General features: G+C 36.6%; 1 protein-coding gene across 1 annotated transcript; it reads left to right on the forward strand.

Moving 5' to 3' along the window:
* Positions 1-744: 744 nt before the first annotated feature.
* Positions 745-6570, forward strand: LOC140171095 (cytochrome P450 2U1-like). Its single transcript, XM_072194264.1, has 3 exons — positions 745-1099; positions 3844-4803; positions 6389-6570. The coding sequence occupies exons 1-3, from the start codon at positions 745-747 to the stop codon at positions 6568-6570; spliced, it is 1497 nt and encodes a 498-aa protein (XP_072050365.1).
* Positions 6571-12991: the final 6421 nt, after the last annotated feature.

The raw sequence follows: 12991 nt of genomic DNA on the forward strand, positions 1-12991 counted from the left end.
TGTAGGAGGACAAGATGTTAATTAAGTACCAACTAGAGAATTTTCACCAAAAACCTCATACTTTCTAATCTAGCGGCATTTTTCAAACTGTATACTTAATTTTGATACACCCTGTATATACATCATATATCAAAATTTTAATATCATTTTTAAAATTTAAATTTAAGACATGATAAAATGTACTTTTGTCCTACTCGTCTGAAATTATCAAGTCTGTAGCTTATACTTTTAAGATACAAAAAACACGATCATTCTTGGAAAAGTTGATAATAAATTGTGTGTGACTTCTTGAAGTGAACGATTTTACGGGCTCCGCGCTTTATTGAACAGCGTTTCTATGAATATTAATGACGCAAATTTAACCTTCCTTCAGCAGTGAAGGCTGGAGTGAAGGCTGATTGAATAAACAAAAGTATATAGTTTTGAAACTTTCAACGGAAACTAATGAAGGAAAATTTTCATTTTGCAAATATTTTCGGTAACGATCTGTTACCATCCTCAGGCAGTAGTGACTGGCTGATTGTCTTCATACCTGGATGGTTTAGGTGTTTCTTAGCCTTCATTAGTTTATTATGGCATTAAGAGTTTGGGTCAAGTACGTCACGTCCCTGGGTCAAATACAAAAAGCCTTGTTTTAGGTCACTTTACGAAGGAGAGCATTATAGAAACAACGACATGCCATATAGTTTCTTGCTGTCCATGCCTGATAACAATCCGTTCTTTGTCAAAGAAATATAAACCAACATGGGTTTCAGTGTAGCTTCCCTCGACATTCAGACTGCACTGTTTTGTCTAGCTGCATTCCTTATCGTCTCTTGGTGGCTTCGAAGACCAAAGCATCTGCCACCAGGACCATGGGGTTGGCCACTGGTTGGATATCTACCAAATCTTGTGATATCTATCTATCGTTCTGGACTGACAAGCTATGTGTTTCTCGCTAAGTTAGCTCGCAAGTATGGCTCAGTGTTCAGCATGAACTTAGGTGGACATTTAGTGGTTGTTCTGGACAAGCACGATGCGGTGAAAGAGGCTTTCAACAATCCGGACTTGAGTGACAGACCCGGAGTAGCAATCTATAAGGATATGGGGTTAGGCGAAGGTGAGTATCAGATAAGCATCATCATTGCCTATTTTGTGATGTTACCCAGGTATTAAAAATAAACACCTGAAATCGTTCTTTGCTAAAACGTTATTTCAAGCGAAACAACTTGAGACCAATTTGATCATTTTTTATATTTTTTACCTTTGTGGAACATTTGACTCAAGAACTGCAAATCGGTGATGATGGGTCAAATAGTTTTTTTCTGAATACTTATGAGAGGAATACATTGGTGTAGTTTCTACCCCCCCCCCCAACTCAACTCTAGAGGTTACGGTATGTGCCCGTCAATAGGTCCCCTTTTTGAAGTCGAGTATACCCAATGACCCCCCTTTATTTTAAATTGACCAGTTCGATCTGTTTTATGTCGATCAGCATTTCCCCCTACTTCTGATCCTTTGTCTATTTTTTTTATTATGTTGATGAGGATAGGAGGGTGTTTAGAGACCAGGGTGCAAACCTGCCAAAATTTTCCAAATCGTTACTTGCTACTAAAATGAGTTGACCATTAGGACAAAATACGCGCGAAAATGAACCAAAATGAGAACAATCTTGACCTAAAACAGGGCCAAAGGTAGATGCACATTACACCTCTTGGTCAATGTTGTCTGGGTATTTCGAGCCAAGAGCAACTTGCCCCCGGTCGGTATGCCTCTCTTAGGGACACGAGCAAGCAAGAACATTGGTCTTCCAATTTTGTCCAGGTGTTTATACCCATCTTAACTTTAAAATCATGACTATTCTACGTCGACGCAGTTCATAGTTATGTATGCAACTTGTAAATGCGGCCATTGTTTGATTGGCATTGTCCCGGGCATATAGGCCTATTGTAGCTCGTTGTCAATGTTCTCTGGATGGAAACTGTTACTTTTGTTTTGCTATGCCAATGTCGTCAACCCTGGGGATGGGGATATTACAAAGTGGATGAGGTGGATCTCAATGCCACTCTTAACATCCTGCCTAATGAACGTGTGTCTTCTGGTAAATGTCTTTATAGTGTCTGGCTGTCGAGTCTGACAAGGTCTTCACATCGATCATACCTGCAAAAAGCTCTCAAAATCATTGGCTTCATTCATAGAACTTTGCAATCGGGCCCCTTCAGCATCCGTCACTCTTAGTACCTAGCTCTCAGTGGACTTCGGTTGTATATATAAATGCGCATATATAAATGCGCATATATAAATGCGCACGTGACATCTACAAGTCGCCATACCGTATTAAACGATATAAGGTACCCGGATGTACATAAACTCCCCGTGCAAAAGTATAGGGGAAAATGACAGGTCGCAAGGAAAATTGCTTTTGCAAAATAGTGGCATTGATTGCAAAGGGTAAAATAACTTGACCCGAAAGATAAACTCTTTATTAACGTTTTCCATCACGGAAAAAATAATTAACTACGGAAAAGCTAGATATAGCTGATTTACAAACTTATATTTCATAATTTCCGTGCTAAATGGGCGTGCCAATTGGCCATACCTATGACGTAGTGCTGGTTTCATACTATCATGCTGCTTGTCGCCGAGCGGCGTGACACACGCGCATTGTAGACAAACAGACACAATCAAGACTTGTGAATGGCTGATAAGTCATGCCTCTTGTCGCAACGACATGAAAGTATGAAAGGGGACAAGGTCAGAACTGTGCAGGCGGCGGATGACATGATCGAGCCGGCAACTTGTGAAACCGCCCGGCCGTATGGCATTTTCCAATATAGGCCTAGAGGGTATTCATTACTACGTCATTGGTGTGATTGCTCATGCATACAATTCCTCCACATAGGCTGTTTAGCTTATTCATGAAAGTGGCCTCTTGACATGATATAAAAGTAACCTTTATGTCATTAGTGAGGCCCACTTACAATGTTCAACACAAAGTGAACAATATGCTATAACTTGGAGGACAAACAAACGAACACCGCCAAATTCGACTGACGTGTGTACAACGTGGGAAGCTATGGGGAAATTGAAGACTCGCTCTCTGATCATGCATGTGTTTATGGTTCGGTTAGCGGTTACTTAGCAACTCTCGTTCCGCTTGGGTTTATTGCATAGTGCATACACTCTATAGTCGGTTAATTTTGTGGGGTTCATTATCGAACCCCAGCGGTTTTAGCTTGTATTTATATTATTTATCAACATAGGCCTATTTGTTTGTGATATTTCAAGCGTTTTAAAATTTCAAAATAATCCCATTCAATTACACGGTTGACGATGAAAATTTACTGAATTTAGAGAATGCAATGCGGCCACCACCTGGAACTGTGGTCGCAATTTCAGTGATTGACAGTGAGGTAACACGAACATGGCACTGGCCATCTGGTCACGTGCGCATTTATATATGCGCATTTATATAATACAACCGAAGTCCACTGGCTCTTGGTCGCCCCATTTTGGAGTATAGTTGTACTTCTTGGCATCCTCTGAACATATCCCTTACAAACCTTCCGGAGTCTACACAAAGATTCGCCTGTCGTGTCATTCTTCAATCTTGGAACCTTTCAATGAGGACCTTCTGACCTGCCTCTACACAGTAAGCGTCGCGACGTCGCTTCTATATGTCATTTGTTAAAAGTTTTTGCCAATCTTATAGTATTGCCATATCATGATCCCTTTAGTTTTTAAAGTAGGGTAATTTTAAAACGTTGTCCACATAGGGTAAACAGTTTTGTGTCATTAATGGTAATTTTCGGCACCTCTGATTGACTTTTCTCTAATATTATTATCTTTATTTTGTTTTGTTAGGTTTAATACAAGCATCAGGGGAGCCGTGGAAGCACCAAAGACGTTTTGCACTCACCACGTTACGTTCTTTTGGCGTTGGAAAAAGAAGCTTTGAAGAAAATATTGCCGAAGAAGCGAAATATCTATTAGAAGAGGTCACCCTTTTAGAAGGGACATCTTTTGATCCACAGTGTTATTTAACCAATGCTACCGCTAATGTCTTATGCTGTGTTCTTTTTGGTCAACGCTTTGAGTGCACTGATTCTACGTTCCGATGTTTATTGAACAGTCTACATGAGGGCATGAAGTTGGCTGGATCGAGTGCTTTGCGCGTGTTTTTCCCTACGACCAAGTACTTTCTGCCAACTATTTATAAACGTTTAAAACAGTGCTTGAGCACGTATCTTGAGTTTATGGATAATGCAATCGAGAAGCATGAACAAGAGTTTGATGCGGAAAATGATCCCAATGATTATATCGATGTTTACCTTAAAGAGATCCAAATGGCTAAAAAATTGAGTGTGGAATCCTTCATTGATCGTCATAACTTAGCACCTGTAATTGCCGATATTTTTGGAGCAGGGACCGATACCACTTCCGCCACATTGAGTTGGGGAATACTCTTCATGATGGCTTATCCTGAAATACAGAGACGGGTTCAAAAAGAGCTCGACTCAGTTGTTGGTAGAAACCGTCTACCAAGACTTGCTGACAAGACCGAATTACCCTTCACCTGTGCAACCCTTCTTGAGGTTCAGCGTATTGGGTCCATTGTCCCTTTAGGACTTATCCATTACAGTAGTAACGACACCACTCTTGCAGGATATAAAATCCCTAAAGGCAGCGTGGTTATATCAAATCTGTGGGGCGTTCATCATGACCCGGAAACATGGCCGAATCCGGACCAGTTCAACCCGGAAAGATTTCTGGACGATTATGGCGACGTCATGGATAGGGAGGAAGTGACTCCATTTTCTATAGGTACAGGTGCCATTTATTTATTTTATTTATTTTTCTTAAATTTGAATTTTCTGCAAGAATTTAGGTGCTGCCAAAAATCTTTGCCCCTCCATTTTGATGTGCTACAAATATATTTGCCCCACCCCTTTTGAGCTGCCAAAAATTCTTTGGCCCCCTTTCAACCGGCAAAAATCCCCCACCTGTCAAAAATCTCCCCCTGTAATTTACCTTAGGGTACACATGATTATTGCACCACCCCTTAGAATTACTTTTCTATGATGATAAAAATTCTTGTTGAAAGGATGGAAAATATAAATGTATATTTACATATCAATGCGATGATCATACTGCAGTCTGTCCACGCTCAAAAGGAATGTGAACATGGTGAAGCTTTGATCGTGCCCCAAAGAACTTAGAAAATATTATGTTCCACAAGATTTTTATGAACCTATAACTGAATGTGTAACTGAATATGTAGCCAAGGCATTGTAACATACACAATCAATAACAAAGGTCTTAGGATTGAACCTTGGGGCACTCTGCATGTTATAAAGTGGAAACTCATTAACACAAAATCTGTCAAAACAAAATGTTTTTATGAGTCCCAAACCTTTGCCTTTGTACATTATAATGACCTGATAACACAAAATCCTCTTAACACAAACTTAAGGGATCTGGAATGAGCGTTTTGACAGTATTTTTGTGGGACATGAGAGCACATCAGACATATCGAATTGCATTCTGAATACGAAGAATGTCTTTCTGATATCAAATAATTTTCATTTTTGAAATTCACGATATAATACAAATTGTATGACAAATTATTAAAATTTGATATTTTTCACATTTTTGATATTTAACAGTCCTCAAAGTAAATTTTATAAATCTAATGATATATTCTTAAAGTGTATGTAGCTGGGAGGAAAAGCCACCGATCAATTGAAAATTTTGATATTTCATATTGAAGATATGGATTTTTTATCTAATTTTTTTTGGTGTCCATATCTTCAATACGAAAGGTCAAAATTTTCAATTGATCGTCGGCTTTTCTGTTTTCATCCCACCTACATGCACTTTTAAGTATAAATCATCAGATTTATAAAGTTTACTTCGAGTACTGTTAAATATCAAAAATATCAATTTTTAATCATTTGCCATAAAATGTGTATTACATTGCGAATTTCAAAAAATCAAAATTATTTCATATCAGAAGACATTCTCCATATTCCAGAATGCAATCCGATATGTCTGATGTGCTCTAATGTCCCACAATAAATGCTGTCCAAACGTTCATACCCCATCCCTTAAGCCCAAGGCCCTGACAATTTTGTGTTAACGAGGTTCCACTATAACGCATATTTTTGTTGTTAAATGTCCAAACCATTTTAAAACGTCCCCTCTAAATCCATGTTTCTAATTATGTAGTAAAAGGCTGTGATCAATAGTATCAAAGGCTTTTTAAAAGTCCAATAATATGCCAATTTTTGACCAAATTACTTATTTTTATCAATAAATTCCAATATTCGCCATGTAAATGTTTAACAACGACTGTTCTATTTTGATAACAGATGTCCTAATTTGTAATTTCTATTAAAATTTCTTGCAGGTCGTCGGGTTTGCATTGGCGAGCATCTTGCTAAGATGGAGCTCTTCATCTTTTTTACACATCTTCTTCATAAATTCACATTCAAGAAACCAGACGATGCCCCACCACTTTCCTTTGAAGGAATCAATGGCATTGTCTATTCTCCTCAACCGTTTTTGACTCGTGTCTCAAGACGTGAATAAGATGGCTGCATGCATGCAGTAGTAGTAATAGCATTTCCTTTCTGTTTTACATATGTGACCAGCACCAACAAAACCAGGAACAAATCGGCAGACATTTTTTAAAGTTATGAGCCTTTAAAGACGACATTCCCATAAAAAAAAAATCAAATTTTGGAATTCTTAATTTCATGGTATTTGACTATGGGACTAAGTGGACTTTCAAATCCTTGAAAATACTTTATTTAATCAATAATTAACAGTTGTGAACTATGATAATCCCTATTCAATCCTGTGTAAGGCAGGAAACTAGTTGGTACATTAATCAGAATAGCAATTTTGCACAAATATTAAGGTATCATTTACAAAAGGATATATCTTGAAAAGTATTGAAGATATTTATATAATTCTGGTACCCTTTTAAAGCTTAATTTCTAATGCTTAAATTTTTATTCAAATCATGAAATGTCAAAAATGTGACTTGTTCCTGGTTTTTGTCAGAGCGGGTCACATATTGTTCAACAGTTCACATTCAAGTAGATATTACTCTTTCAGCATCAATTAAAATTTCACTAGAATTTATGTGCTTCAAGAAACACAAATATCAGGCAGCAGTTAAATGACCAAAGACCTCTGGATGACCTTTGACCTCACTCAGTGTAAACAACATTATATTACTCCTAACCCTAACACTGACCCATGCTTTTTGGTATCGGAAGTCAAAGAAGATCCAAATTTTTCAAGAAGAAGAATTTTTGACTTGGCACCCCGCATGCCAAGCACACGCTCATGGACCGGTAGCTGCACGGTTATTACTGCCCGCCAGCAATTCCGTGAGCATATCACACTTCGGGTGATTGTGTCATCGCAGACCCTGGGATGCATGCATGTTATGAATTTTTCATCGTGGTATTTTGTGGTTTTTACTGGTGTAAGGGTTATAGGTGCTGAATTTAATTGTGGAGCCTTAAAACAATCTATGGCCACAAACATCAGGACTTACATTGTAATTGGGCTATTGCATAAAATTTGAAATCCATACATCCCCCTATGGAAGGCATAACCATTATTAATCTTCCACACAACATTAATTTCAAATGGGGTTACCAGACTGGGTGGCTCCATTTGAAATCTACACCCCCTGTGTGGGAAATTAAGTTCATGTCATTCCAAAGGGGGTGTATGGATTTCAATTGGATTAAACCATTAATCCAACATGAAAACAATCATCTCTGCAACAATACAAAAACCACACGAGTTTGATATACATTTCTTCCATATTTTAATTGGATTTGTACTGTTTATTTATTACATTTACAGTGCCTTTCAGGCAGATGAAATTTTATTTCACAATTTTAGGTCCAAATTTACACACCATACAATACAAAACATTGTAATATTAATAGGCAAATCATGGACTTTTTTGTCAGTTACTAATTTCTGGAATGAGAGTGTGACAAAAGACATGACATGTAGATACCAATAGCATTTTTGGCCAACATTTACGGCCGTTGGTATATCGATGGGTCCAAATTTCTTGAAAAATTGGTGTAGTTATGGATCCACTTTTAGATTCTCAGCGGCACCTTGCTACCCAAACCAAACTTGAGTTCATAAACAGATTCTGATTGTGTAAAGGGATATTCCAGGTGAAATCCATACACACCCTATGGAAGACATGCCCTTTATCTTCCACACAGGGAGTGTGAATTTCATATATGATTACTTGAATGGGTGGCTCCAATTGAATTATTCACTCCCTGTGTGGGAGTGCATATGGGGTGCATAGGTTTCAACTGGAATCATCTCCCAATGACTGGTTTCACTATGGACCACAATGGCCTCATCTCAATGGCATAGTTCAATAGCCTCAATCAAACAATCATAGTGCAAAATTTGATGTCAAGTTGCAGAGTAGAAAGGAAAACGAGCAAGGTACACCAACTTGATGTGGGGAAACAAGTAAAATACAGACTAGACAATATGCAGGGGGGGCAAAAGCAGCAAATGTAGGCATAGGAAGTAAGCAAAGTTCGATAGCTAAAAATTACCAGTTCCAAGGCTCACAAAAGTGCTAAACCTGCAAAAACAACAAGGATCAATGGCAATACAAAATTGCACTAGAACAAGTGATGAAAATCACTGTGCATATAAACAGACACGCTAAACCAAACATCCAGAGTAGGCACAAAACAAGCAAAGTTCGATGGCCAAAAATTGCGAATTCCAGAGCCCACAAAAGTGTCAGGAAAACAGTACACTGCAAGTGATGAAAATCACTGTGTACATAGCAGTCAAACACTAAACAGACAAAAAACAACCGACGTTTCGAGCAGATAAACTGCTCTTCTTCAGGGACAGACAACAAAATATAAAAGCAAACAACGAAAACTACATGCTGTAATTTAAAAACAAATTCAAGTCAAAAACTGAAGGCAAGTTCAAATAGAACTCAGTAGCAAACAAGATAAGCTCAGAGCAAAATAAGCATGTCTTACTTCAATGAAGCACAGTTTACGGTTGTTTTGTGCCTACTCTGCATATTGTCTAGTCTGTATTTTACTTGTTTCCCCACATCAAGTTGGTGTACCTTGCTCGTTTTCCTTTCTGTTGTTTATATTCAAGGTATCCTCTTGTATCATTTATTGATCCTTGATGTGTTTTGTGTCCTCGTCCGTTGGATTCACCATTACCCACTTTTTGCAGAGTAGAGTTTTTGTACTCAAATTTTCAAAGGTCATTCAATGAATGTACAAATGTATTGGGGTTAAAGAACTGTGGCTTGATAGATGAGCATGTTGTGGATCCTAGTGTTGTAACAGGTCGATTCTTAAATGGAAGGCTCTTGAAATAGCTTCAAGTTACATTACATTATGAAAGAAGGCTTTATCATGAGCAAATTTGGATTTTCAAGTTTTGTATCCATTTTGTAACAAAGTAGTATGATCCAAGATGCATGCTCTGACATTGTAAATAGCTTACATAATATACCTCATATAGATTCCTGTCATCTGATTGGTTAAAAGTGAGGGCATTGTTTTAACTATGCCCTGTATTTGAGAGAATTTCTTCAAAATGAACCATGAACCGGTCATGGAAATGAACTATGGACCGGTTACGTTCCGATCAAACACTACACGCACGCGATGGCGTAGTGTGTATTACGCACTGATGCCTTGGGTCATAGCACGTTTTTGAGATCACCTTAGGCCTATAATTTTAACCATGTCCCTCATGGAAGTCAATATTTGTATAATAGTTAAGATTATTGTAAAGAAACACAGTCATATTAAACTATAGTCTAGGAAACTGAGAATATCAATCCGGTAACACACCTTTTAAGAGTAATGATGAGTAATATTCAGCTCAATATGGTCCCTTGTACTGGACTTCTTTGGGTTCACATTTGATTATATGGTCTTTTGACCATTAACCTCAACTAATTTTGTAATTCTATTACCCACACAACCGATTATTGAAAATCACACACTGATTTGCCAAAACATGTCACATTAAAGCACTATTTTTGAAATAATGTACTCTGCCCAGCAAACACAAAAACGTTTTAGAAACGTTTTAATCAAGTTATATTTTGGGTTTTGGTTTAGGTAAAAACGTTTTAATTAAATGTCGGGTTATATCTTGAAACGTTTTAAAACGTTTTGTATGAAAAAAAAAAAAAAACAATATTTTTAAAATATTATTGTAAATGGTTGTTTTTTGCAAACATTTTTTTTTTTTTGTTTTGTCAACACTAATAACATTATGTTAAAATATTTGCAGTAGATTTATCAAAAAATGTTTTTGAATGTTATGAAAACGCTTTATGCCCTTTCTATACCCTTTATAAAACCCGATATTGAAACGCTTTCTGACAACCTTTTGCAAATGATGTCGAAAACATTTTGTGTTTGCTGGGTGCATGCGTATGGAACAAATTAAGAGTGCCCAATTTACCCAGAGCAGACACAAGGTTATGCGTACATTTCCCCGCGATACACACATTCACTTGCACTGTGGATACATGCTTTACCTTGATGTAATTCAAATATTTGGGGGGAAAAGTTACATTTTCTCTTTAAATCACACTATTTTTGCAGTAAAAGAATAGAAATAAAGGTTGCTGCCTTACCCCAAATAATGTGTCCTCAGCAATAAAAACATTTTAAATATTGCGTTCGAATGTGCCTCACCCATTATTTATGTTTCTACTGCCTCGGACACTTTATTTGGGCGTTAAGGGTATACAATGTATTGTTGGTCGAAGCAGCAAAAAAAAAAAAGTTAACAGCATCTTGCGAATGGTAGTGAGCTTTAGCAAAAACTGCATTGCTCAATTCATAGCGAGCGTGTAGAATAATTCAAATATCACAGATATACTTTTGTAGGTCCTGTGGTTCTTGAGTTACATTGTAAAGAGGGCTGAAACAACAACCATTTTGTAAAATGTACATAACTCATTAACAACAATAAATTAAGCAAGTTTTGAAAGTATATAATTTGTAGAATGAACTTTTGCAAAACACCAAAGTGTTATTTTTCAAGAATATATTGATTCAGATAATGAAAATCAATATTTTTTGTTTGCTTCGACCAACAATACCTCTTAAGGCTAGAGCATTACCATGATTACCCTTCATTTCACAATGAACTGGCCTTTGACTAATTGTAATTAAACAGTATTTTAGATTACCAACTTGAATAGCAAGACAGTTGCACAGACACTGATTTTCCACATGTCATCCAAATTGGAATGTGTAAAAGGGTAGGAAAATTAGTATTGCACAACATAATTTTGTTCTTTTAAAGATTCTTTCTATTTGCCCTACAAAAATAATACTATACAATCATTTGTCAAAAAATGAACAGATCAAATACAATGGAAATTCGTTATTACAGAATTTGTAAACACAAAATCCTAACACAAAATACTTCAGTCCCAAACATGTACTTTTATATTATAATATTTAAGGTTCCACTTTATTCTACAAATTGCACATACATTAGTGAATTTATAGAGTAGAATATAGGAATATTGTGTTTATAAATTTCTTTATTTTTTTTATCTGTTGTGCAACAAGTACTGTTTGAACTATAATCAGTCCCAGAACAACGCCAAATATGGATTAAAAGACCTTTGACCTTGGATGTACAACAGCATGTTATGATCTAATGGGAAACTGTGTACATCAACAAACACCATTTCTATCAAAAAGGCAACGTCTGATATAATTTGAAACCACATAAATTACTAGAGTTGGTTCTTCTCTTGGATTTGGACCAAGCTTTAGAATATCGAATGTTGCGCTTTTGAAATAAAACAAACCAGAAATTTATCACCCATTGTAAAGATACGGCACATGTACCAATACATGTACATACATTGGCTGACCTTGTGGATTTCCTGGCCCAGCCATGCTAACCACATAAGGAGATTATACGATTAACCTAGTGCAGCTATTGTCATAGCAGGGTATTATTATGTAATACTCCTGATCCATATTTGGCGTTCTCTTGGACTGATAATAGGGCTCAGCCAGGTTGTCACCTCATAAATCATTTTTGGCTTCGTTCAATTATCTCTTTTTATGTACCTGCTGATTGGCTACTAAAAGGCTATTATGATTGATTGAGCCAATCAGCATCGAGGTAAGAATGCTGGTAGGGCTGAAGAGGATAAATATTTAGAAGCTGCATTTTAATTGGACACTTCCATGTATCATGTAATTATATCATGCTGGTGATAAAATTATCACTTGCAGAACATGTTATTTGCAATATTTTTATACTTGTTTGTCAAATTGTTGCAGCAAGGCAAACTATTTTGTTCAAAAAATATTTTGAAGTTTTGAAGTTTTAAATTTTGAAATTTTGAAGTTGAATAAGTATTCCATAACTGTTTCTTTTAGCAAGTTAATTAACTGTGAGAACTCCTGTTGTTATATTATTGCATGAGCATCGTCTAAGCTGTGTACAAGCATCCAGCAAGCTTCTTTGACATGTCTAAAAATGACAGAGGTACCAACCTGGCACAAATGGATTTAATACCATGAAAAAATCAAATAATGAAATGAAATTAAATGTTAATATATCTACTTTATATATTATTTTACATTATGTACAAATAATACAACAAACATGATACAATATAAACAAGTATAATAACACTCAGTGTAAGGCTACAAAACAAATAACACAAATTTCCTTTTAGGCAACCAAAAAACCCCCAACCCCCCCAAAAAAAAACACCTTTTCTATGACAGACAAACTCTCGAGTAGGGTCGGACAGTCTGTACATATTTGGCAATTTTTGAACCCCCAAAATGTCCTCATATTATTGAAGTTTTGGTTGATACACACAAAAAAACATTCCCCATTTCTTAAAAATCCGGGTTGATTGGGCCGTAGAACAAGCTTTTTCCCCATTACCTTAACAGGGTTTATA

The sequence above is a fragment of the Amphiura filiformis genome, chromosome 15 (assembly GCF_039555335.1).
Source record: "Amphiura filiformis chromosome 15, Afil_fr2py, whole genome shotgun sequence".
Taxonomy (NCBI): Eukaryota; Metazoa; Echinodermata; class Ophiuroidea; order Amphilepidida; family Amphiuridae; genus Amphiura; species Amphiura filiformis.